This window comes from Coffea arabica, chromosome 1e (genome assembly GCF_036785885.1).
Source record: "Coffea arabica cultivar ET-39 chromosome 1e, Coffea Arabica ET-39 HiFi, whole genome shotgun sequence".
Lineage (NCBI taxonomy): Eukaryota > Viridiplantae > Streptophyta > Magnoliopsida > Gentianales > Rubiaceae > Coffea > Coffea arabica.
The window spans coordinates 4,640,411-4,667,600 of NC_092311.1; the positions used below are offsets into that span (position 1 = coordinate 4,640,411).

Genomic DNA, 27,190 nt, shown 5'->3' on the forward strand with positions numbered 1-27,190 from the left:
TTCTGGTAGATTTCCAGCTTTTTCCACGATATAGCGTTGAAGTGTTGAAAGTTCATAGAAAAATCCTTCACCATTCAATCTCAAGTTCCAACAGAGTGAGATGAATTAAACAATCAAACTACGGTAGCTCTGGCAAAGTAAGTACCAATCAAGGGTTTCTTTTTTCTTTTTTGGTCAAGTTTTTTCTAGCTACCATCTTCTAATGCATTTATCCCTGGCATTCTTTATTGATTGAAGAAGAAGCTGCACGTGATGTATGGATATTTCAACAAACAATAATGCATGGATCTCCACAGGTGTTAGATGAAAATTTTATGATACAGAGATGGAAAGAAAATGTAGGGAAAGAGTGAAACCGTATCTGTTAGCAACACAAAGTTCTTGTACTCCAGTGTAACAAGAATTTGAGTGGAAGTGGACTGACAAGCTACCATAAGAAACAGTATATGGCACCTCCTGCAGAGCTTCTCTGTCCATATATAAGTTCAGGCTGCAGCCCGATTTCAGTCTTTATGAAGGTCTCAACTTTCATTCCCTTTGCTTAACCTCAGCTTTCTGCAAAATGGGATGGTCTTGAATTTCCCTCTCCATCATGAACTTCTCAATTCTCATAGATGAACTTTGCGATCTTAATCATCACAGCTTGATTCCATATTAAACTTATATGGTTTTAGGCCAAAAACTCCTGAAGCATCCACTCAGAAGAGCTGGAAAGGTAGATGATCTTGGAGGAAGGATCATGTCATGGCAATGTCTATCGACAAATCTTCAATATCATGTCCAGGAAATATACTACATTGTCTCCCACTCTATTGACATCAAAAGCAAAAAGTCACAGGACGGATGATTTCTTCAAGTGTATGTAAACTGAACAATCCTCGGAGCATAAACCTGCAACTAGGTCAGTTCTTTTAAATTCACCGTCATATTTGAATTTAGTTACTTGAAAATTGGAGTAACTTTTTTCAATCCAAAGCAACCCTGAATTATCTTATCTTGAAGATTTGGGTTCACATCCAAAGGTGATGAAAAATCCGTTAACATTAGGCAAATGGACAGATTTCTTGACTTTGAAGTGCAAAACTATCAAGGCAAATAGACAGAACAACACTAATTAAACCATGAATGTTCACCTATAAGCATATGGATCAGTGAATTAACATGTAGCGATTTGCTGAATGTTAGACAATCAACATTTGCCTTGCATATGACCTGAAAGCGCAGCATTTTTTTCCTTAAGTTTTGCTCGAAAAATAAAACAGAAAAATCTTCATCTGAGAGCAATGCTACAATCGACTGTTACATTTCAGTTATACCTGGATAAGTACCCAAGAGAAAACAGAATCCATAAAATCCAAGCTTAAAAGTGTGTTTGCTGAAATAGTCTTCAAGTAAAAGAGATGCTTGAATTCCTTCCTTGCTCTCAGCTTCTTTGCTGAATTGAAAGATTAATGGACCAATTATCTGGTGTAGTTTTCTTTGCATGGTCCAGTATTCTTCAACTCCTCCATCACCCTAAAACAACATGTAGACTAGCTAAGAGTCAGTAAAACTGAGAAAGACTGCTATAGTTCTACAATCAAATTATTATGCTTCAAACACGGTAATATATCAATTCCAAGTTTTGCATATCAAGATAACTGTTAGCAATATTATTGGTAAGAACAACAATCAGTTGTATATTATTTCCTCTATAATCTCTTCGAGGCATTGTGGTATGAAGCCATTCTCTGATGATAATTGTGCTAGATTGAGGTTTAGTCATTAAAGATAATAAAAGCTTCAAACTATCAATCTTGTAACTCTTTGAAGACCCTTATTGCCAATTCAATAATTCTCAGTAAAGTTCATCAAGAGTAATTTTAGTTCTGGAACTTGAGATCTATTAGACAAGGAAAGAAGTTCTATGACAAGCAGCATTGGGATGGGGAAATTCGTCTATCACTGTATATGGAAGTTCCAGGTGGAATGACAAAGGAAGAGCAAGAAAAGAATACCAAGCACCTTGGAGAGGCCAGGAGCAAAACTTGATCAATCAAGTTACATTCCTTATCTCACTTAATTTCCTGCATGACTAGAGCAAAGCAAGTTTGCAGTTAAAGCAACTGAGGAGAAATTAGAAATTTAACAGTTTCAAGAGAATTATTACCTCATGGGGATGCAACAAAAGCTAAAGCTAACTCAAACTGGGAAAGTGTTAAAACACCATAAGGGATCTTGGGCTCTGGTTTCTTGAGCTCAACGGAAGCAAATGAGAGCCTTATCCTAGAATTGTTCCATTCAACTGCAAAACAGGGTACTCAAACTCAGTAAAGCATGTTGCCAATTAAGTGACTTTCTATTCTGTCAATCTTACAACAAGCTTAACCTACAAGAGTAAGCAAGTAATAAAACTTGATAGCATACATTCTCTTGTCTTGATATACAAACTATACTATTTGTGATTCCACATGACATTGGGGCTAGAATGCAAAAAATAAGCATTTTCAAGGGGTAAAAGTTGCCATTAAAGCATTGTCAAGTTGGTAATTTCTGTTTAGGTAATCAAGAAGAAATTTTAATCAGCAAAGTGATGTTTTGTAAAACCTGACGAAGTGCAGTTGGGAATATTAGAGAAAATTTGGAAGTTCATGAAATTGATAATACCAGAAATTGTTGCTAAGATCAGGTATGTGAGAAATCCCTGACCACTGGAAGTTGAAGACGCTCTGAGCAGAGCATCCTTCCTCTAACAAAGGCCAGCCATTAATTGACAGTGATCTTAGCTTGGTGAGGCGCCTCATGACAGCCATGGATGGAATATATCGAAGCTTTTCACAACCTGACACAATTAATTGTTCAAGTGACTCAAGATTCCCAAACCAATCTGGCAAAGCTTCTATTCCAAAGTCATGTAGACTAAGTTCTGTAAGGCCAGTGAGATCTTGGAGCTGCTCTGGCAAGTAATCCAGGTGAGGCCCTCCAAACAATGCTAGTTCACGAAGAGATGATGAAGCTAGTTCTAACCAGTCAAATTCAACTGAATCTGAGAGCGGACCAATAGACAATTCCCTTAAGCTGGCAAGGAAACCAAAGCCTCTGGGCATAGTTAACAAATTGGGACACTTGTGTAGCAATAATACGGAGAGAGAAGGCATTTGTTCCAAATAAACAGGAAAGCTGGAAACCTGGGGCAATCATACACAGTCAACACCCTGAGTGATTTGCATGACTCCAGCATTTCACCTGGTAGATCTTTTAACCTGTCACAGTGACAAATTCTCACATTTTGGAGAGAAGTGAGCCTTTGCTGTACATTGGGAAACATCATCAAACGTTGGAAAGAAGTGAGCTGTACTAGTTCACTAGGAAATGGAAATGCCTCGAGACTCGGACATCCATCTATTGACAAGGTTTGCAGAAACTGAAACTCATACAAGTCTTCTGGCAACTCCCTTAGATTTTCACAATCTTTGATATCCAACTCTCTAAGAGAAGTGCCACAGCCCCGCACACACTTTAAATTAGGACAAGTTTGCAATCTTAGAGATTGTAAATTTTTATTGTTATGCACTAGAAGATTTGAAACACAAGTGAGGTCATCCATACCTGTGATCGAGAGGGTCAACAGACCGGTTACTTTACTAAGAATATTTTGTACAGGCAAAAACTGGTAACTATTTTTGACTATCAGTTTCTCAAGACTTGGGAAATGACTTGGAGCTGTCGTCAATTGGGTGCAATTGCTAATAGTCAAAGTCTCAAGGATGGGAAAGACCTCAAATTGTTCAAATCCTACTGGCTTTGCTGTTGGTTCCATCCACTCAATCAGGTTCCTCATATTGCCTAGATAAAGATTTTTCAGGACGGGAAACAGATTCCTTGGGCCTTGACTGGCAGTGCTGTAGCTTCCTAATGTGCTGTGATCACTAATGCCATAGAATGAAAGCCCAATGCTTCTCACAGTTTGCAGTGCAAGCAATTTGAGGTCTTGAAGAAGGGGCAGTTGGCCAAGAGCAGGAATTTCTGTACATCTTCTGCAATCCGTCAAGCACAATCTTGTTAATTTGAAGCTTGCTGATAAATTCATGAACCATGATGGAAAATGATCGCCAATGTAATTTTCAATTACTAACACCTGCAGATTTGGGTGGGGTTGGAGGCCTTCAAGCACATTTTCATCATCACTGTCACTGTCTCGAGTTTTACCCCACTTAAAATGCAACTCATGCAGATTTACCTTTCCAAATAGGTTTGCCTGTTGAGCTCCTTCTTTACCGTTTACTAGTTCAAGATTGCGTATTTCCAGTCCACCTCTAAGGTTTTCCAAGCATCCTAGCTCTTCAATGTGACGACCCTTCTCTTCACCAACATTAAAGAACTTCAGAGTTTGAAGACAAGTTAAAAGTCCCATGTGCTTTGGCATAAGAAATTTGGCATCATTATAATAGCAGAGATGTCTTAAGTTGATCAAACTGCTCATCCCTTCTGGAAGATCTTTTAGAGCTGGGCATGAATACATCCTTAGTGTCTGCAGATTATAAAGCCTTAAAATACATTCTGGCAGAGTTTTTATTCTAGAATATGAAAGGTCAAGATACCTCAAATGTATTAGTTTGCCAGTGGAGGTTGGCACCAATTCAATCCTTGCTCGAGACAGATTTAAAACATGCAAATACTTGAACTTTGATAGCATATCACTAGATATACTACTCCCCAAAAACAATGTACGAAGTGATCTTGACATGTCTTTTGAGATTTTACTTGTTTTTCCTTCTATGGAGTCTAATACTAGGTGGCGAACTTCAGAACTGTTGTCTGCTATACCATTCTCCAAATCAATGCATTTAGACCTCCAAAATGATTCTGCTAGATCATGCACATGATCATGCATTCTGCCACATATAATTTCCTCCTTTCTTACTTCTTGTATCAAGGAACTCAGCAACAAAATTGAAAAATACTTGTGTCCTATTTCCTCCATTACTGTTTGATTGTTGAGATTTGACTCAAGAAAACCTTCTGCCATCCAAAGCTGGATTATCTGCTCCCTCTCTATGTCACAATCCTTACCAAATATAGAACAATATACAAAACATTTTTTAATGGCTAGCGATGGCAAATTATCAAAGCTCAACTTAAGTATTTGCAAGACACTATTTTCATCTCCAGTCAAACTCATGATTCCTTTCTCCACAGCTGAGAGCCACTCCTCTTTTCTCTTGATACGTAACAAACCACCAATGACACTAGCAGCTAGTGGTAGGCCACCACACTTGTTTGTGAGTTTCTTTCTTATCACTCGCAATTCTTCTGGTTTTTCTCCACTTGGAACTGCCGTTTTTTGTAGTATGGACCAACAATCTTCATCAGATAGCTTGTCTAATGAATAAGGAGGATGTGTAGCCACATTGGATGCTACTTGGAACTGCCGGGTAGTCACAATGCACCAATTTCCATTGGTTGTGCTGATTCCGACCAATGACTGGAAAAATTCATCCCACAAGGTGGATACTTCGTTCCACACATCATCAAGTACAATAAGATATCTTTTGTCTGGAATTCTTTTCGAATTTCTTGGACAATAACATCCCTATTGGCTACTTCAACTTTTCTACTTGTCAATGATTCCAAGATTAGCTTAAATAGCCGTGTAACTTCAAAATTTTCAGACACACATATCCAGATCTTTTTATCAAAGTGTTTGTCAACTTGTTGATCATTAAACACTAACTGTGCCAAAGTTGTTTTTCCTAATCCACCCATGCCCGTAATGGGAATAACAGAAACAACTTTTGCAGAAGAGCCTAACAATATCTCCACTATATTTGATGCATCATTGGCTCTTCCTACAATATTTTGACCTACAATGGAGTCTTTCTCTCTAGTTATTAGGCCTCCAGAAATAGCAGAAATTTCAGATGCAGTTGCATCATTTCCCATCTGGGACACAAGTCCAAAGCTAATTGCTTCTTCATTAATCATTTTCAACTTCAGGTTAATGTCCTTGATCTTCCTGGCCATCCTCCAACGAAAACTAACAGGCTTAGAGAGGAAGAAGAAGCGTACCTTTCCCATGAACTGATCTCTAATTTCCACCCGTCGACATAGATTATGATAGTTGAGCTCATCCAACACATTATCAGCATCAAAAGAAACTCGTTCAAGCCTCTTCAGCCATAGTTGCACTGCCCGTTGCATCGGTTTCTTCTCCTCAGCATCGGCCAAGAAAGCAAGGATCATGGCTGCTGAATCTTTAAATCTCTCCAGATCATTCTTGAATCCAATCACCATCCCAACTTGGTCAGTCGCAAGGGCAATTGCCTTCTCTAAAGTACGCGTTATCGTGGCACCAACGAGTGCATCAGCCATCCTGGTTCCCTGTCTATTTCTTTTAGGCGATTGTTTTGGGCTTAGGTTCTGGGGTAAATATTTTCAGATACATTCCTTGTAGATGGTTACATAACTTTCATGTTTTTTTTTACGTGTTTGACTAGTATATTTCTGCTTCGCCATACTGGTCTTTCTTCTGAATTTAAAACAATTCATGATTGGGATATAAAAACTAACAGAAATAATTTTTTGAAGAAGCAAATATACGTGGAGCAGTTAGTCAACTATTGAACCACACCTATGTTTTACACGTATCTATGTCGATGTAATCTTTATCTGACAATTGGTGGGTTTAATACGACATCATTGAGACAATGCCACATGAACTAGGTAAGTATACATGTTTGAATGTGTTATTCTAGGACTGTAAGTGTCCATGATACATAGAAAAGAATACATTTTCTGGTACAGAATAGTTCAAATTCTGTCATATTGTTACAACGTTTTCTGTTTTGTTACTGCAGAGTCCTTTGATCTGTTTTTGCCTGTTCAACTACGCTTTTATGCTACTTGAAGAGTTAATCCACATCTTGCCTGGTAAAAGACGGTACAACAAACACTCAATTCAAAGACTTGTTACATACGACTTTTTTCACACTTAATTCTTTGTTTATGTAATCTTAGAAAACAAAGCTTTCTTTATTGATTGAGAGGAAGAAGATTGTTTAATTATGAGTATATCTAATGAGTGTCCAATGGGCGTTCGTTAGAATGAAGTTAATTATGGATATTTTATTTGCAAAATTTCTCAGTTTGGGAGGCTTTTTGGACTCTTAGAAATAACAATACGGTTGTTCATTTTTTAGCTAAGTATGCATTATCAATTCCTGATTCTTGTATGTGGAATCAATCTCCACCTTGCTTCGTTGTTGTTTCTGCTCTTGAAACAAATTTAGTATGCTATTAATAAAATTTGTCTCTCTTTGTATCAAAAGAAAAAAAGTGTAGTTAATTAAGGAAAAGTGTATAAATAAAAGAGGAGAAGGACATTAATTGCTTGTGTGTATTCACATGATAAATTGATTGTGATTAAAGTGTGTTAACGAGTATCCATTGGATATCGGTTAAAAAAACCCTTTAATTATATGAACTTTTTATCTTGAATTCATCAAAATTTATGAAATTACTTAATCATACTTTTATATCTACCAAATGTTATCATGATACTAGTAGTTGCTAGGGGGTGGTGGGAGTAGGCTCCTCTCCATTACGTCTTCTCTCCAATTTCCCCCAGTGCATCTTTAGATGATAGACACATGTATAAAGTAGTATCAATCAATAGTTGAGATTGTCTTTTCTTAACCACGTGTGTTTAATTTTAGGGTTTGTTTGATAATATAAAGAAAGTGCTGAAACTAAATTTTTTTAAATATTCAGATGTTATGAATATTTGATAAATAAAAATTTATTTGCTAAACTTGTTAAATAGTGCTGAACTTGTGTGTATTTTTTTAAAATTCAGATTTAATTTTATCAAATAGAATCTAAACGTGGAATATTCATAAACATATAACAAATTATCCATGTCCATCTATGGATGTTAGCAAAAAATAATTATGTAAGTTTTACGCTGCTGGGAACAGGATGTAGGAAAAGAGTGAAACCATATCTGTTTGCTGCACGTCTCTTCTCACACTTTGCATCTTCAAAGATGATTTCCATTCAAAAGCCTATGGAGCTGATAAATCAAAGTATTCAACATGAATACTTAAACTACGATGAATAGAAAAGGATCGACAGAACAATTATTCCCACAAAAAAATCCAAAGGGAATTAATTTGGGGCAGGTACAACGGAGAGTTGGTACAGTCGTGTACAATTATTGCCTCTGTTGTAGTTTTTTTTTTTGGTAGTATTTGGGACACAAATATATTGTTTTGGAACAAAACTTGATTTATATGAATAAAAATGTTCTATGTACTTGAAATATGCAACAACACAACGTGATTACAATATAGTTTGATTCTACACCATGCCCTGTAACAAATACACCACCACAGATAGATCACTTCTGCTATGAAGCTATAGCTTTCATTTTCTGTAACAAGGGGTTGCATGCTCATCATTCTTCAGTTGAAACGGACTAACAAGCTGATATCAAGAACAACATACTGCAGCTTCCCAGTCCATAGCCTCAGGCTGCAGACTTCATTCAGCCTTTCTGAAGATCTCAACTTTCACTTTAGATTAAGCTGCCAAAACTCAACTTTCTTCAAACTGGGAATTTAATAGTTTTAGTTTGAAAACTCCAAAAGCATCCATGCACTCAGAAGAGCTAACAAGGTAGATGATGTCGATGGAAGGATCATAGCCGTGTCTATGGACAAATCCTCAATATCAAGTACAAGAAATACTGCACTGAAAATTTCAACTTGTTGAAATTGAAAGCAACATCTGAGAGATCAGCAATACTGAAAAGTGATTGAGATTGAATATCTGCAATTGCAAAAATCAGGACATGTCCATTAGTAGATATGGAGATATGCCAATATCAGTCACTAAATTGACTTGAGGAGCCAGTAAAAATGCAGGGGGGATGATTTATCTGGTGTAATTAAACTGAACAATCCAAGAAGCATAAACCTGCAACTTGCTATATTCATAGCACTGTATTTTATGTTCTCGGGAAAAAAGATGAAGAAACTAGTGTTACGAATTGTAATTACTTAAGCAATGAAATTTACTCTAGTTTAAGGGTTTTTTTTTGATAACTGCTATCATTATTCAGTATTATTGGAATGCATCTAATCATTAGAAGAAAAAGGTATTAGGCATCACTGAAAACTTAGACAGAAATTTGCTTACACTCTTATCCTATGTTTTCAGAACCGGACCGGATAGCGACTCGGCCAAGGTCAGGGGTCAGGGGTCAATGGGTTCGACCGGGGGTCGATAGGGGTCGAACCGGATGACGTCATAAATAAAAATTATTTAAAAATTAAAATATTATATATATCATATCTAATAATATATTGATATTAATAAAGGTATATTCATACATATTTGATGTTTCAAATATATTTAACAAGAAAATACAAAGAAATTAGAACAATCAAGTAGCAATTTATATTATTTAATAAATATTAACAAGTTTAGAATTAAAATTATGAATTTAATTGAAAAATAACATCAAATTGTAGGACAATATTTATAAAGTATCAAATATTTGAGGTATACGAATAAGTTTTAACAATTTAGGGGGCCAAAACATAATATTATAAAGTTTGAAATTTTTTTTTAAAAAATTACTGTTGAACCGGAAAAACCGGGTTTTTCCCGGTCAAACCCGGATTTTGACCGGCTTTGACCGAGTTTTAAAATTTCCGGTTTTCTAAGTTGACTCGGACCGGCTACCTGGCCGGTTCCCGGTTCGACCGGTTCGACCGGCCGGTCCGGTCCGAGTTTGAAAACAGAGCTCTTATCTACTAAGACTCGCTGTACTATGACAGGGGGTACAAATAGATAGATATATATATAGGTACGAGAGAAAGAAGAAATCATTTGCATATTCTAAAAAACTATCAATGATTATGCTGATATGAAGGAGAAGAAAGGTATGACACCAAAAGGTGTGATCATTTTTCAGTGACCCCCAAAATGACAAGAAAAATATAAACTTAAAGACATAGAAAAGAAATTATGTTTTAATTTTTACCAAAATATGCTTCTCCAGCTTTAGTTGCATCATACAGAAGACTCATTGCTGCAGAAGACTTGTCCAGCTGTGATCTGCAGTTGAAAGAATTAACAAATCAATAATGCAAAACCTCGATAGCATAAACATGTTCATCATGACTAGCAACATCCCATTTGGAGAATTTCACATCGAGAACTGATGAAGAAGTTCTGATACTAACAAACCAAAATTAGATGCATTCATATCCAAAAGGAAAAAGATCGAAAAGTTGAAAAAATAGAACAAAAGAAAATATGGAAAACAAATTGGAGACGGCAAAAAGGAGAAATTTTTTTTGTGGAAACCCAACAAAAGAATTACGAGTGATTTGAAGGTTGAGAATCTTACAAGGTAAATACTGAACAGTCATCTGACCAACAAAGATATGAGGTATATGGTTAATCTTAGACCACTCAGAGTCAGGGCCGCTTTGAGGAGTACATAGTTCCTCCAACAAGGGACAGTGTTTGATGCACAAATCACTTAACTTAGTGAGGCATCTCATAGCAGCCATGGAGGGTAAAGTTCGAAGTTTAGCACAATTCACTACTTCTAGTTCTTCAAGATGAACAAGGTTCCCCAACCATTCTGGTAAAGCTTCTATTCCAAAACCAAATAGATGTAATTCTATCAGGGCAAACAGATTTTGAAGTTGATTTGGCAGGGACTCAGAGTGAGGCCACCCCTGTAATGTCAGTTTTCGGACAGGAAAAAAAGAACATAAAGCTAACCAGTCATATCCATAGTTCTCCATTGAAGTATCTGAGAAGGGACCAATCCATAATTCCCTTAAGCTGGTAAGACCACCAAATCCTTGGGGCATAGTGGTTAACTTGGGACAGTTACCTAGCCATAGCACTGAAAGAGAAGGCATCTGTTGCAAATCAACTGGAAACCAGACAAGATTGTGGCATTCGTACAGTCTGAGTTCCCGGAGAGATGTATTGAGCTCTACCATTTCACTTGGAAGACCTCTCAAGCCATTGCATTGACCAATTGTCAAACTTCGAAGAGATGTGAGATGTTGCTGGTCATTGGGAGCTATAAGATCGATAGCGTTGAGATTAGGACACCTTACTACTGACAAGTGTTCCAAAGAAAGCAACTTATGCAAGTCACCTAGATGCAGTAAATGAGGACAGCTCTCTAATGACAGGTATTTTAAATTTTGGCTGTTGTGAACTGCTAACACATCAGAAACGCTTGTGAGTCCTGCCTGGCCTCCTATTCTGAGTGTTGAGAGAGTGGTTGCTTTGCTCAAAATATCTTTTAACACCAAAGCATGGCTTTTATTTGGTGTTTTCAACTGATAATACAAACCATCACGATAATTTTCAATTACCAATTGTCTAAGGCTTGGGAAATAATTTGGAGCTCTGTTTAGTTTATAGCAATTCTGTATCTTCAATGTCTCCAGCATGGGGAACACATCTAATACTTCACCTTCTGTTGCTTCTGCCTCCATCCACTCAACGAGATTGTTCATATTGTATAGGTAGAGACATTTAAGATGTGGAAACACCTTTCTAGACAATTGACTAGAACTACGAGAGCTTCTGGATCCACTTGGATTGCATAAGCCATAGAATGAATGCCCAATGACTGTTACCTTTTCCAGTCCAATCATGGCCAGAGACTGGAGAAATGGCAGTTGTCCAAGTGCAGGAAGCTCTGTGCATCTTCTGCAGTTTATTAGCCGTAGACATACCAATTTGTCGAGACTTGTTGACAGATTCATCAACCACAGTGGAAATTGATTACTCGTGAAATTTTCAACTTCTAATTCTTGCAGATTGGGATGAGGTTGGAGGCCCTCCAACACATTTATATCAGCACCGTCATCTTCCCCTCTACAGCCCCATTCAAGTGATAGTGAAGATAAATTCTGCTTTTCGAACAATTTTGCCCGTTCAGCTGCTTCTTTGCCTTCTACCAGTTCAAGATTGCGGATCCTCAGGTAACCTTTCAGGTGTCTTAAGCATCCAAGCTCTTCAATTTGACGTCCTTTCTCTTCACCAACATTGAAGAAGTCCAGCGTTTGAAGACAAGTTAATCTCCCCATCTCTAGCGGCATCTGCACTTTTCTATCATTATTGTAATAGCATAGATGTCTCAAGCTAATCAACTTGCTCATCTGCTCTGGAAGGTCCATTGGAAAAATGCAATTGAACTTCAGAGTTTGCAAATTATAAAGCTTGCAAAGAGATTCTGGCAAAGTTTTTGTTAGAGTGTATGGAAACTCAAGATAGCGCAGATAGATTAGTTTACCAATTGATGTTGGCAACTCCACAATATTTGCTGAAGACAAATCTAGGACGCGCAAGTTCTTCAACTTTGGTGCTAGGTCCTCCGGTATACTACTCCTTGGAAATAATGAGCGAAGTGAACTAGATACGACTTTAGAGTTTCTTGGTGTAATTTCTCCAGACGAGTTTAAAACAATGCTTTCACATCTCGAAATAGATTGTGCGAGGTCATGCACAAGATCATGCATTCTACCAAATGTTTGCTTATCACTGCTAATTTCTTCTTGTAACAAGGAACTCTCCACCAAAACTCTGAAATACTTATCACCTATTTCCTCCATTACTTCATTTTCAAGGTTTGATTGAAGAAATCCCTCTGCCATCCAAAGTTGGATTAACTTCCTCCTTTCTATCTTGAAATCCTTGCAAAACATCGAGCAGTATGCAAAGCATTTTTTGATGGATGGAGATGGCAAATGATCAAAGCTCAGCTTGAGTATTTGCATGACACTACTATCATCTCCAGTAAACTTCAAAAGCCCATTGTTCACAATTGAGAGCCACTCCTCTTTCCTTCTCATACGCAACAAACCTCCAATAACAATTGCAGCAAGTGGCAGACCTTGACACCATTTTGTGATTTCCTTTTCTTGTCCTTGTAATTCTTCTGTTACTTCCCCACTTCCTATCATTTTGTCTTTTATTATAGTCCAGCAATCATCATCAGATAGCTTCCCTAATGAATAGGGAGGATATGTAGCCACAACGGTTGCCACTTGTAGCTGACGAGTAGTCACAAGACACCAGTTTCCTCTGGTCGTGCTTATTCCAGTCAAAGAACGATAAAAATCCGTCCAGAGTAAAGGAATTTCATTCCAAAGATCATCCAATACAAGAAGATATCGTTTGCCCTCGATTTCTTTTCGAATCTCTTGAACAATAACATCTCTACTAGCTACATCAACTTTGCGTCTTGTCAACGATTCCAAGATTAGTCTGAATATCCTAGTGACCTCAAAATCTTCAGATACACAAACCCAAATCTTTAAATCGAAATGCCTCTCTATTTGCTGGTCGTTGAAAATTGATTGAGCCAGAGTTGTTTTTCCCAAACCACCCATTCCAGTTATGGGCAAAACATAAATAACATTGCTGGTCTCACTCGAAATCTTCTGTACTATTTTGAACTTATCATGCTCTCTACCCACAATATTAGGAAAAACAACGGAGTCAGTCTCTCGATTGACCATCACAGTTCTACTAATGTCGGGAAGCAGAGTAGCTTTTGTACCACTACCCCCCAATTGGGACTTGAGTCCAAAGCTATTCGCTTCTTCATTAATAATGTTCAACTTCTTGTTCAAATCCCTTATCTTTTGACCCATTTTCCAACGAAAACCAATTGAGTTAGAATGGAAAAGAGAGCGTACCTTTCCCTTCAGTTGGTTACCATTTCTCTTTCCGGTCTCTACCTGTTGTCTTAGAACATCATAGTTGAGCTCATCCAACACGTTATCAGCTTCATAAGCCAGTCCTTCAAGTCTCTTCAGCCAAAGCTGCACTGCCTGCTGCTTCGGCTGCTCTTCCTCAGCATCAGCCAAGACAGCTAGGATCATCTCCACCGATGCTTTGAACTTCACCAGATCCTCCTTGAATCCATAAACCATGCCAATCTGGTCACTAGCAATGCCAACTGCCTTCTCTAACGTAATCCTTATGGTAGCACCAACAAGAGCATCAGCCATTCTTGATTTCTCGATCACACTACAATTTTCTTTTTGTGTTTTTGGGAAAAGGGTTCGTGAGTTATGTTCTTGAAGAGATGTCAATGGGGGGCTAGAATCGCTGCCTTAAGGTTAAGGTTCAATTTTGTATGCCTGTTGACGCGGAATGCATTATAGTGTAAATTAAACAAAGACTTTGCCAGTCATGTAAGTGTGAAAGCATTTTTTTTTTATGGGTATTGAAACTTGAAAGAAACTGCATTAAGAAGAAAATTAATATAATCAAGGGATTATTTTTAATACACTGTTAGAGTAAATAAATTTTTTTTTTTACACACAAGCAGATTTAAATGAATGTTGCATTATCATTGTTCAAATTTTAAATTTACTTTTTGTCTATGTGTCATATATCTATATCTGTTAATGTAAAAAAAATTTTACATTAACAGTGTGTATAACATTAATCCAAATAATCAACATTTCGTATACTATTTATGCATTTCTTGATTCTACGTGTTTTGCTACAACTTCTTCTTCTTTCACCTCTTTTGGTGAGAAATGTTTCTGCCATATTTTGGTTCTCTTTTGTTAATCAAAGGATAATAATTGACGAGAAAGTATTGACTTTAAATAGATTATGAATCTCTTTCTATAGGACAATTGTTGATGATTTATGTACATACATTACACTTAAAAAGTTCTATTAACATGTTTCCTTTAGTTCATTAGTAATTTTTTAAGTAACTTGCTCACTCTCAATTGCCAAAGTTGATTTATAATACCTTGTAATTTTCCTAATCTTTTTTAAAGACAATTAAGACAAATTGATAGATTCTGCGTTTACCTGAAAAATAAAAAGGAAAAGAAAGTACGGAGAGCTAAAATGCACCCAGGATCTGACTTCTGAGATCCCCTCCTTTTTTCCCTTCTTTTTTTTTGGGGTGTAAATTCAAGCTGCTCTCTTTTTAAGTGCTGGTGTCAACATGTAGGTGAAATTCATGATAAACTAATCAACAGATTAGTTAGCAGGACAAAAAAAGAAATAGTTTTGGATGGAGACAACAGATGGTTTCACATTTTGACTTAATTTATGGATGGGAAGAATTAACAATTTTTTTGTGAAATATTTGTGGAATCAGACTCTGTTGTGATATTCTGGCATTATTATGATTTCAAGGCAACCTAAGTTTGGTGAACAAGCAGCCAAAGATGTCCTCCTGATTAAACAATCAAAGAATATTATTGTTGTTCATGAACTGTTATAATTATTATTTTGGGGTCAAATCGTTCATGGTCTATTTTAGTCATTGCAATTCTTGGTTTTCCATACTGTGTATAAGCTACTTTGTATACCAATTTTAATCCCCGGAATTCAAAATTTAGAGGTCAGATGACAGCAGATCAATGGTCTCTTATCAAAAGTTACGAAAATAAAAATATGGATAATGTTACTATGACTTTCAAAGATTATTTATTGTATATTAATTCGCAACGGATCTTCTGTCCCATACCCTGTGCCACTCTCTGTCCCACTTTTTATTATATTACTATTTCTCCTTCACAAACATCATGTTTTAATTCTTTTTTATTTCTTTATGATCCAATAACTATTAATTGAGTAAAAAATAAATACAACAGTTTCAACAAACTAATATATAATAGAAAATTAAAAAATACAGCAGAAAATTCATAAAAAATCTCATTTTTTATGCATTTTGATTTTTTAAGTTTGTTAAATTTTGTGTATTACTCAATTAATAGTTATTGCATCTTAAGAAAATAAAAAAGAATTAAAACATGATGTTTGTGAAGGAAAAATAGCAATATAATAAAAAATGAGACAGAGAGTGGCACAGGATGTGGGACAGGAGATCCGTTGCGATATTAATGCCAAATTTAACTCTTATCAACAAGACATTAAATTAATCAAAACTTTAAAAATTAATCACTTTTATACGCATGTACCTATATAAAATATGATGTATGGTATTGCTATTTTGTGTATAACTCGAAAATTTTGTTATTATCCTTTTTCCAAAAATAGTAATATAATTCATGAAGTACGATTAGTCAAAAGTTTATTACATGCCTTGTACAATTGAAAGTATGAGTAATTTTTGAATTATTTTGAAGTGTACGAAAAACATAAGTATGTTCTAATTATATGTAGGACGTTTAGTGCTACTATTATTTTCCTCCTTAACGTTACTTTTTAATCACTTTACCCTCAAGACTAACGGTCAAACTTAAACGATTTTGTTAATTCAAGTGAAGAGATATGTTTAGTCTGTAAAATTATTATCACTTTAACCAATAAACTATAGTTATTAATTTACCCCCTAGAGTTATTTTCTAGGCAATTTACCTCCTAAAGTAATATGATAATATTAGATTCTTCATTAATTTCTTTCTTTGCAAAATCTAATTTTCTGTCATTTTCTGACCCTTACCCCCCCAGCATATCAGTGGCTATCTGTTGAGATAGGGTCGAGTCAATGATATCCATTTCGCCCCGTTTATCATTTAATTTTAAAAAATAATTTCTACTAATTTAATTTTGTATTTTACATATTTATCTAAGATTTAATAATTTTTTTCAAAAAAAAATCTCCCTCCAAGAAACAAACATCCAAAGAGAATATAAGAAAAAGGTAAAAAAATTAAAAGGATTCAAAATCAATGAAAATTTGAAATAAATACTACATTTTTTAAATATATATTCCACATTAATTAAACTCTTTTCTCAAAAACATAAGATCATGACCTCTATAAATGAATATTGTAAACAAATTATAGTCTCCCAATTTGTAATGCAATTTGTTCAATGAAATTGCTTATTTAGTTCTAAAAATATTATTTTGCAGTATGTGTATAAACATAAAAAAAAATATATCCGGCGGGTTGTGTACATGCGGGTTTTTAATTATGTGATTCTAACCTACTCCACATCTAAATGGATACCCAACCCTCTTTTGAGCCGGTCAAGTAATATGGACCAAATATCCTAATTTTCGAATCAAATCGGATCGGACATGGTGGATTTTTGGATTAGCGGATATTTTTGCTCACCCCTAATGTCGATGCCCAAAAAAAGAAAAAAAAAGAAGTTACTTGAAGATTCTACTTTTCCAATCTAGGGCAATCCTGAATTCTCAAATCTTTAATATTTGGGAATCTATATCCAAATTTGACAAAAACTTGCCTGGTATACTAACACAAGTCAGCCATAGAAACTTGAGGTCTTGGCATGGATACAGTCTAAGCATGGTCCAACATCTAGCGATTTTTTACCACAAGCAAAGAATTCCAGGCAAGCTGCTTCGACTACAAGCTATCGATCCATCTCGAGTAGACAAGTGAGCCATTAATCTTCTCAAGGTTTTGAAGCTTAGTCACAATCTTTATCTTTCAAGCCAAAACAGTAGTCATGTTCCAAGATTTCAATCAATTGACAACTCGAAATGATATCCTGGGACAGTACCTGATCTAAGCATATCCCAGAAGACACACAGTTGTTTGAGACACTAGTAGTAGTACATTATTTTCTTAGTGGATTCTAGTTTTAAGCAGCATTAGCTAATATGTAAATCTACGAGAGAATTTGCTCCAAGAACTATCTGAGGCAAATTATAAGAATGGATATGGATTTGGATTTTGCTGCACCACTTTCTACAGCATTTTTCATCCGTCTTTCAGCAATGGAAGCCAAAACTACATTAGCAGATGAAAATTCCTGCTCAACTCAAGCTTAAAAGTTTCTACCTTTCCTATTTTCTGCTTCTTGTACACCAGCAAGGTGCGGTCCGTGTATTTAAAGAACTTCATGCATCTCTCTTTCTTTGTTACAGGATCCTACTGGTGATATCATTTTGTTTTCAATTCCTTAAAAAAGAACAAGCTATTATTGAGTTCCAAAGTCGGGTGTGCACATTGCTCAACCATGCCTGAGAAAAGATGTTGGTTTTGGCTGCATCTTTGGTAGTGAGAAGACAGGCTATATGTCGTATAATGTCTTCCAGCAATTCTATAATGGCCTCAGAGGTATCTGCCATTGATAGATGGATAGTTAAAAAATCTAAAACTGCAGTAAACAGCCCAGAGGTAGAAAACAATCTGGACATCTTCTTGGCTAGGACACTATAGGGTTTTTAAGCATTACAAATTAGTTCAATAATTACAATTTCCTAGAAATCTGGCCTACAGAGTCCTGGATGAAGATTCCCTTTGGATTAGTGAATTTGCTGCAACTAAAATTTCAATGTTTGTGGCACAAATCCAAATAGGACTCCTCAGCTAGTGAACAAGAAGAAAAAGAGGGTAACTAGAGTTACATCTGTACATTTAAAAGATCAGAGATAATAATTTCGATGTGAAACCAATTTTACTTTTTGAAGAAAAGCCAATTCAGGGTATTGTATTGTTTCTGGTATGTTACATGTATTGTGGATGGGGACTTTGCACTTCTCAATGTTTGTTTCCTATGCTCAAATGCAGAATTGACCATTCAACTGCTGTTTTAAGTCTAAACTTTCCAGGAGCTAAATCTGGTTTATTATAGTCCAAAACAACAATGGGCAGTACCCAGCGCATGCAATATGCTATGTAAATCCAAAAGAAGTCGAATTTGTAAAGTATTTGCCAAGGTCAAAGCTCATTGCGACCAGTTCTTCACGATGTTTAAACAGAGCGATCTGAGTTTTGGCTATCAAAAGATTCAGTCTAGAACAGCAAACAAACAAGCTAACAGTTGATTTCGGAAAGATAACAATCATTTCATTAATGCAATTGTTCATCATACTTTAATTGATTGAAGGGGAACGAAAGAAAGTTGCACTTGCAGTATGAAAATTCAAGGACTAAAAAATGCTTATAGTCTCCATGAAAGTTTTAGACAATTATCTGCAGCAAACAAATTGTGATATAATGTTGAGAGTGGCTCAAGAAAACTTTCCAGCCACCAGTAACCCCTTGTGGTCTCCTTCTATATGTGGGAGGCAAAGCAAATTATACTGGATAGCTAGGAAGGGTAGTAGATAAACATTCAAAAACGCATGTGAGTTTTTCAAAACTATCCTTAAACATCATTTACAAGAATCAAGTTATAAGAGAAATTAATAGCTTGGGACCCAATAGGATAGAACTCAGGAAATCCACATTTCTGGAATGAATAGCTGCTAAGACTTGAAGTATGAAATCTGTAGTGTTGGGGCTGCTCCAAGAGGTGCATCTTTCCAGCGCATCTACTTTAAAAGACAAATAATTCATGAACAGAAAAGCACAAGAACGAGAAGAAATGACAAGCTAGGAACTTGCATGCAGCGATCTGCTGGTTGGAAATCGAGCAACATCTGCTGTTTTCATTAATCTTTCTGAGAAGGAAATTAAGAAAAACACGGTAAGAGTCAAAAGAATCCCACACTTTGTATCAAGCTCAAAAAGTACTTATAGCAGGAAAGCAGAAATGGTAGACATTGGTTAAAATGAAGAGAAGAGACATTGAGCAGGAGTACAACTCAAGTTTGAGCACTTTATTATACTTCGACAGACAATACAATTGCAAATATTATTATTGAATACAGTATATGACCAACACGCTGAGAGTATTTTTATCCGCACAATACACTCACTAGACAAAGTACGAGTCTTAACACTTGTATGTCACTTTGCAGTACTCACTCAATTAACCAGAGCTTGCTGTTTTGCTCTGCTTGGTTCGTACAAATGAAATATAGTCCTATTCAAAAGACAATGAAATAGAAGCAATTGTGGCTGCTGAAGATGTATTCCTTTTAACCAAAAATGGGAGCAGTGGTATACTGCAACCCCTTTGGAATAGTTGACATGACATTTTCCAAGTTGTCATGGCAATGCTTACAGTTGAAATTTGTCTGGCCAATTAAGAAAGTTGTCAGTGCCAATATTCAAACAGACAAATACTTATGCACAACAAATGGAAAGGGAAAAGAAAAAGAGAGAGAATGTTAAAGGAGAAGAGAAGAGACAACCATTTTTTTGGGGAATAAAAAGCAAAGATATACCCAAATTAGCAATTATGGGAATGATAAGAAAATGCATCAGATAGTGGAATCTTACCAGACAGAATGAAATTTCAGTAAGCCCCAATAGGTTCGTCCTCAAAGTGCCCATGGGAAATATGAGAAACCTTGGGCCACTCCGATGTAGCGCCAGGAGTGAAATTTTTCTGTAGGAGAGAACAACCAAAAATTCCCAGGAATTTTAATTTGGTGAGGCGCCTCATGGCAGCAGTGGAAGGTAAATGCTGAAGCTTTTCACAACCATCTAGCCGTAGTTCCTCAAGTGATGCAAGATTCCCCAACCAGTCTGGTAAAACTTCCGCTCCAAAACCATGTAGACCTAGTGCTGTCAGGCTAGTAAGGTATTGAAGCTGTACCGGCAGGGAGGCTGATTGAGGTTGACCAACCAATGATAGTTTCTGAACAGAAGAGGAAGCCAATGCTGATAACCATTCATTCTCCGTGTGGGAATCAAAGAAGGGACCAACATGCAACATACTCAAGCTGGAAACCTGATCTAGTCCTTTAGGAATAGTGGTCAGCTTTGGACACCCGAACAATGCTAATGAAACAAGAGATGGCATTTGCCGCAAATCAATTGGAAAGGAGACAAGGTTGGGGCACTTACACACCATCAGAGACAAGAGAGATGAACGAGCCTCCAGCATTTCAGCTGGAAGACTAGTTAACCCGTTGCAATAACCGATTCTCAAATCTTTGAGGGAGGTCAGGCCTTTATGTCCACTAGGAATTGGAATTGTCTCCAAATTATGGCAACCCATAACAACCAAAGAATCCAAATTTTGTAATTGATGGAGATCTTCTGGCAATTTTCTTATATTCTCACATTCAAGGATGCTCAAAGCTCTAAGTGAAGTTCCACAGCCATGTATGTCAACTAATTCGGGGCATTTTTCTAGTATCAGTGACTGAAGGTTCAAGCCATTCAAAACATCTTGAACATGAGTGAGATCTGCCATCCCTTTGATCCAGACAGCTGAGAGGTTGGTTGCATTGCTGCAAATCTTTTTCACTGGCTGAAGCTTGTCAATCTTCTGAATTTTCAAACTCTTCAGACTTGGAAAATTGCTTGGAGCGTTGACCAGGCGGTAGCACTTATTAATTGTCAAATCCTCAAGAATGGGAAACACTTTAACATCTTCATTACTCTCTCTTCTTGACTCAGCTTGTGCATCCATCCATTCTCTCAGATTTGGCATCTCTGATAGTACGAGACTTTTAAGAGCTGGAAACAATGTGTTTGACACTTCACTGCTGCTGTTGTTTCTTGATGCACGGCGATCGTCCATGTCATAGAAGGAACGTCCAAGGCATGTTAACTTATCTAGGCCATCCAACGCGAGAAATTCAAGAGAAGGCAACCTTCCAAGGGCAGGGGCGTCTTCGCACATTTTGCAGTCTACTAATACCAGCTTTACCAATCTGTCAAGTCTTCTTAAGGAGCCATACATATTGTACTTTGCTATGCTCATATTCATCAACCAGCGTGGAAATTGGCTCCCCATATAATTTTTCACATATAAAGATTGCAAATTTGGGTGAGGCAGGAGGCCTTCCAACACATCTTCATCATTGTATTCTCCTTCTCGACCGCTACCCCACTCAAATACCAAATCATTCAAATTTGACTTACTCAACAAATCTGCCTGCTCTGCTTCTCTTTTAGCATTTACAAATTCGAGGTTGCGTATTAGAATTTGGCCTCTGAGGTTTTTTAAGCATCCTACCTCCTCAATTTTGCAACCTTCCTCCTTGCCTATGTTGAAGAATTGTAATGTTTTAAGACAAGTTAATTGTCCCATCCCTTTTGGCATTCTAAATTTGCTGTCAGGAGTAAAAAAAAGGAGATGTCTCAAGTTGATCAAGTTTCTCATCCCATCAGGAAGCTCCTTAAAGGTTGCAGGGTTCAAGTAGGTGCTTAATACCAGTGTCTGCAAATTATATAACTTGCAAATGGACTCTGGCAAAGCTTTGAACCTTGAGAGTGATAGGTCAAGAAATCGTAAATGGATTAGCTTGCTAATTGAGGTTGGCAGCTCCTCACTAGTCACAAGAGGCAAACGGAGAACACGCAAGTACTTTAATTTCAAGAATACCTCTCCAGACTCTACAGTCCCGTTCACAATTAAAGTTCGGAGTGAACTTGACCTGCTTTTCAAGTTTCCTTGCGTTTCTTCATCAAATGAAGGCAGCAATAGGTAGCGGCAGTTCTCATCAGTGATGCTGTTAGATCTCAATACTGATTGTGCTAGATCATGCACAATATCATGCATTGTACAGTATCTATCGTCTATATGAGAAAAGGGGTCATACTTTTCTACCTCCTCAAGCAAGGAGCTTTGCAATAAAATGTTGAAATGCTCGTTGCCTATGTCCTCCAATACCTCATTCTCGAATCTTGGTTGCAGAAAACCTTCTGCCATCCAGAGCGAGGTTAGATTCAGCTTACTCATGACAAAACCTTTGCCGAAGATTGAGAAGTATGCAAAACACTTTTTAATGGATGCACTTGGCAAATGGTCAAAGCTCAACTTAAGAAGTTGCATCACACTATTTTCTTCCCCACCCAACAAACGTGCAAACCCACTCTCCGAAATAGCTGGCCACTCTTCTTTCCTCTTGATACGTAACAAACCTCCAATTACAGTCGCAGCAAGAGGTAGACCTTGACATCTTTTTATTATTCTACTCTTAAGTGCTTCCAATTCTTTTGGTACTTCTCCACTTGGAAACACTTTCTCTTTCACAATCGACCAACAATCATCATCTCCTAATTTACTCAATGAATATGGAGGATGTGTAGCCACACGCGTGGCCACTTCTATATTACGAGTTGTTACAAGAATCCAATTTCCATTTGTAGTGCTAATTCCAACCAAAGAATGAATGAAATCCTCCCACAGCTCAGATCTCTCATTCCATACATCATCAAGTACCAGAAAATATCTTTTTCCTTCAATTTCTCTTCGAACTTCTTGAACTATAGACTCCCTGCTTTCCACATCGACTTTTCTCTTTGTTAATGATTCTAGGATCAGTTTGAAAAGCCTCGTAACTTCAAAATTACGAGACACACAAACCCAGATCTTTTTATCGAACTGCCTATCGATTTCTGGGACATTATAGACTAACTGAGCCAAAGTTGTTTTGCCCAACCCCCCCAGGCCTGTTATGGGAATAACAGAAACAACTATTGCAGACGAGCTCAACAATGTTCCAACTATGTTGGATGCATCAGTGTCTCTTCCAACTACATTTTGACGAGCTATGGAGTCAGTCTCCCGACTCATAGCAGGGAGGGGAGATACATATGCACCACCTCCCATTTGGGACCTACTAAGCCCAAAACCAGCAGCTTCTTGATTGATCGATTTCAACTTCATGTTGAGATTCTTGACCTTAGAAGCCATTCTCCAACGAAAAGCAAAAGTACAGGAGGTGGAGAAGAAAAGGCATACCTTTTGCTTGAGACGATTTTGAGCCTCCATCCTACGACGAAGAAATTCATAGTTGATCTCATCCAACAGATTATCAGCATGAAAAGCCACTCCTTCAAGCCTCTTCAACCATAGTTGCACGCCCTGGTTCTGCACTTGCTTCTTCTCAGCATCAGCCATGACTGCTTGGATCATGGCAACAGATCCTTTTAGCTTCTCCAACTCCTCCTTGAATCCTCCAAAAGCCTCACCAATCACATCAGTGGTGGCGGAAACTAACTTTTCCAAGACAATCTGTATGCTAGCAGCAACCAGTGCGTCAGCCATTGTCCTCTCTTTGGTATGTGGTAGAGTGGAAGGAAGGAGTTTTTTTTTCCTTTTTTTGGTAGCTAAAAATTTATTGCCAGAGGAAATATTGGCGTAGGTAGCATAGGTTTGATCACCTCAAAAATATAACACTAAGCAGAGGCCAGATTGATTCTTTGCTTGATCAAACTTCCAAAGCATCTTCATGACAAAGTGTTTAAATTAGTATCACTTTGAATTCTTAAAACACAAAAAGACTAGAATTGGGTGCTTTTCTTTGTTCTTTGCCTCAACATAGGGGCTTTGGTTTGGGGAAGAAAGATCATAAAAAGATTAAATGGAAAAGTATGCATCAAGGGTGGTCTAAACCTTATTCTCTTCTTCGTTAAAGAAAAACTAATTAAACTGTATAAAAATAAGAAAATGAAGAGTTTGACAATGGTCAAGAATAAGGTTCAAAACTTGGTGCATGTTTATGTATATCATCAAAATTCAGCTATAGTTATGAAATTTCTGTAAAGCATTAATAAACATCTGCAGAAGATTAGCTAATATGCTCATGGTCATATCGAAGCAAGGCATTTCTTTCAAGTTTAACAAAATCAAGCACTTGAAGGGTCACGAAAAAGAGATAGGTCACCTGAGATTACGATTTACCTTAATGATGAAGACCTCCATTGTCTTTGCTGAACTAACAAGTAATCTACACTTTTGCTATATCATCCCAAAGAAAAGAATCTGCTCAAAATACAGCACTTATCTCACATTCAAAGAACTCCAGAGAAACAATGAAGAAAAATTTCCAGGGTCTTTAGATATAGGAATACCTTTTATACATTGTTGGTGTAAAGATTTTTTTTTTACACAAATAGGTTTAGTTCATGCCATATGACATGAATTCAAATTACTACACTGTAAGTGCATAAAAATTTAATTCTTATAAATAGTAACTACTATTTAAATTTTTTTCCTTCGTTGTGATTTCTAAAAATGCATGAGAAACTAATCTACATAGACTACGTATAGCTCATTATGCTAGTTCTGCATTTGTGAATAGGGTACCCGCTGAATGGTGCATGGAGCTTTTGATTCCATGAATAGTTCATCAGGAAATTATCACTACCACCGGGTGCTGGCGCCTCATTTGCACGAAATAGAAAACCCTTGACTGCGTTTGAATTGAGAGATTTGACTTAAGATTTCAAATCCTCTCAAATCTCTCTAGTTATTTAGATTCTTTAGAAGGTAAATAAATTTGTAAATCATCAATTATTTTAGTGTTTAAAATGTATTAAATAATTAATGAATTACAAACCCAAATATTTTTTAAGCAACCCAAACAACTAGAGCAATTTGAGTGGATTTCGAATCATTCTGCAAATTCTTCAATCCAAATGAATCCCTAAATTTTATGGATAATCACTTGTGAAAGTTTCTTTATGGGTCTTTTAACCTTATATCAATTCAGGCCAATTGATACCTTTTACTGATGTTGAGCTAGCATTCAAATTGGGTAAGGAAACAAAAAGGAAAAGTTGGAAATTAGTGATTTGTTGTAGTGAGACTTTTTATTTTGGTGGTGGCTCACAAGTGAAACAGCAGAAGTGTCATTTTGTCACACCAATTACAAGAATCCATTATCCACTGATGTTCAATTGGTTTGAGTTGTATACACAGTAATTTTAGTGAAATGTAGCAACTGATAATTGTTAGGGTGTAAAATTGAAAATAAGTAATAGTTCAAGAGAACAAGTTGTAATTGACGCTGGAAAAACTAATGCTAATAAAAAAAACACAAGTGATTGACTTCTGCTTGAGTCCTGAATTTAAAAGTGGACCAAAAGAAAATTATTTTGAATAAGCACTAAAATGGAAACAAAGAACATTCAAATCCTAGGAACTCTATTCGAGATTCTACAAAACAGAAGCACAATTTCGAAACAAAGAGCACATTTACTTCAACAGCAACAGCCTTGCATACACCGCAAATCAGTTTCATTAAAAAATACATTGTCCAACATGTAGGCAGAGTATGATATTTTTTTCTTCTTTTTTGGCAGAGTATGACTTTCACAATCATAATAATATACTCCTCCGTCCCAAAAGATTGTTACTTTTTGGGAGGAGTGCTTTTTATCAATAGTGAAGATAATTTGGTCAATTTTGCATTACTTTTTTATTTTGTTCTTATGAAGCGTACTCACTAGCGGAGAGATGTCTTGGAAGAAGTCAACACACAACACGTGTGGGGTCCGTTTGTTTGATTTGTCTCAAGAACATACATGTCACTCAAGTCAGTCAACCATATATGTAGATGAGTATCCTCAAAATTGGATGGTGTATCTCACACAGTAACTATTGAGTGTTTTAATCTTTCATTCACTGACTGTGAGTTAAATAACCACCAGCAGCTTGGGTTGGGCTGGCCGCGACCACCAAAGACTTTTAGTTTTGGTGACCGTGACCTCCCATCATTTGTCACAGTACGTAGTTTCCTCAAATTCATATATGTTTAGGCTCACATCATCTGTTTGGTCAGATGGTGATTCAAATATCATGATCTTTTCTATAGACTCAGTTAGACCTTCCCTGAATTAAGTTAGAATAGCAGCTTGGGCTGGCCGCAACCACCAAAGCCTTTAGTTTTGGTGGCCGCAACCTCCCATCATTTGTCACAGTAGGTCGTTTCCTCAAATTCATATATGTTTGGGCTCACATCATCTGTTTGGTCCGATGTTGATTCAGATCTCATGGTCTTTCCTATAGACTCAGTTGGACCTCCCCTGAATTAAGTTAGAGTATTAGTAGAGTAGATAAATGACGAATGACAAAACAAAACAAAAAAAAAACTAGTGAGTTAAATGTTTGGGCCCACATTTTTCTACTAATAAAATAACTTTCGTCAGATAGATAAGTGCAAAGATTGAAATTGGATGAGAAATACATTTCCATTTTGGATAAGTGACAATAGATTTGAAACAAACTAAAAAGAAAAGCATAACACTTTTAATAGGACAGACGAGTAATATATCGATGAATATGTAAAAATTGGCATCTCTAAAGTGTTGAATCAATGATTATAATTCAGGAGTTAGTATTATGCACGTTTGGATGAACAAATGAATTTTGATGCAGATGCAGATCATACATACAGGGCAAGAACACCGTGCAAATCAGATGATTCGGGGAAAGAATATGTACAAACAAGGCAATCAATCTGAAAACTACTAGTGAACAATATGAGGGTCAAGGTTTATCTGCTTCCTCCTTGTTTTCCCAGGAAATAGATCCTTGGATATGATCAAACAAGGAAGAAGACCAACCAATGTTGTGAACGGAAATCTAGCCACTGCGTCATGCCTTCCAAGTGAGA

The 27,190-nt window shown here is 36.7% G+C and overlaps 4 protein-coding genes across 7 annotated transcripts; all 4 read right to left on the reverse strand.

The window, feature by feature from the left end:
- Positions 1–337: 337 nt before the first annotated feature.
- On the reverse strand, positions 338–5,163 carry LOC140008256 (putative disease resistance protein RGA3). Of its 4 annotated transcripts, XM_072052060.1 has the most exons (6): positions 2,647–5,163; positions 2,150–2,284; positions 2,005–2,074; positions 1,317–1,515; positions 1,134–1,212; positions 338–891 (listed from the first exon to the last, which is right to left on the reverse strand). In XM_072052060.1, exon 1 carries the CDS (start codon positions 5,159–5,161, stop codon positions 3,089–3,091), a length of 2,073 nt encoding a protein of 690 aa, XP_071908161.1. In that variant the 5' UTR covers positions 5,162–5,163; the 3' UTR covers positions 338–891; positions 1,134–1,212; positions 1,317–1,515; positions 2,005–2,074; positions 2,150–2,284; positions 2,647–3,088. The 4 variants fall into 4 exon arrangements, with proteins under 4 accessions (XP_071908161.1, XP_071908149.1, XP_071908154.1 ...); XM_072052048.1 differs by having other exon boundaries at positions 338–1,212; XM_072052053.1 differs by having other exon boundaries at positions 1,134–1,515.
- Positions 5,164–5,418: 255 nt separating this feature from the next.
- On the reverse strand, positions 5,419–6,351 carry LOC113688134 (putative disease resistance protein RGA4). Its single transcript, XM_027205812.2, has one exon. It carries the CDS (start codon positions 6,349–6,351, stop codon positions 5,419–5,421), a length of 933 nt encoding a protein of 310 aa, XP_027061613.2.
- A 1,893-nt stretch (positions 6,352–8,244) lies between these two features.
- On the reverse strand, positions 8,245–14,133 carry LOC113698280 (putative disease resistance protein RGA3). The gene is made up of 3 exons (XM_027218049.2): positions 10,397–14,133; positions 10,028–10,101; positions 8,245–8,808 (listed from the first exon to the last, which is right to left on the reverse strand). Exons 1-2 carry the CDS (start codon positions 14,037–14,039, stop codon positions 10,070–10,072), a joined length of 3,675 nt encoding a protein of 1,224 aa, XP_027073850.1. The 5' UTR covers positions 14,040–14,133; the 3' UTR covers positions 8,245–8,808; positions 10,028–10,069.
- A 5,910-nt stretch (positions 14,134–20,043) lies between these two features.
- On the reverse strand, positions 20,044–23,887 carry LOC113688140 (putative disease resistance protein RGA3). Its single transcript, XM_072068346.1, has one exon. The coding sequence runs from the start codon at positions 23,836–23,838 to the stop codon at positions 20,128–20,130; it is 3,711 nt and encodes a 1,236-aa protein (XP_071924447.1). The 5' UTR covers positions 23,839–23,887; the 3' UTR covers positions 20,044–20,127.
- Between the last annotated feature and the right edge of the window lie 3,303 nt (positions 23,888–27,190).

Coding starts and splice junctions, on each gene's coding strand:
- LOC113688134 (XM_027205812.2), bottom strand. CDS start 6,351: ATGGCTGATGCACTCGTTGGTGCCACGATAACGCGTACTTTAGAGAAG.
- LOC113688140 (XM_072068346.1), bottom strand. CDS start 23,838: ATGGCTGACGCACTGGTTGCTGCTAGCATACAGATTGTCTTGGAAAAG.
- LOC113698280 (XM_027218049.2), bottom strand. CDS start 14,039: ATGGCTGATGCTCTTGTTGGTGCTACCATAAGGATTACGTTAGAGAAG. Junction 10,102..10,396: donor GACTGTTCAGTATTTACCTT/GTAAGATTCTCA, acceptor TTTCAACTGCAG/ATCACAGCTGGACAAGTCTT.
- LOC140008256 (XM_072052060.1), bottom strand. CDS start 5,161: ATGAGTTTGACTGGAGATGAAAATAGTGTCTTGCAAATACTTAAGTTG.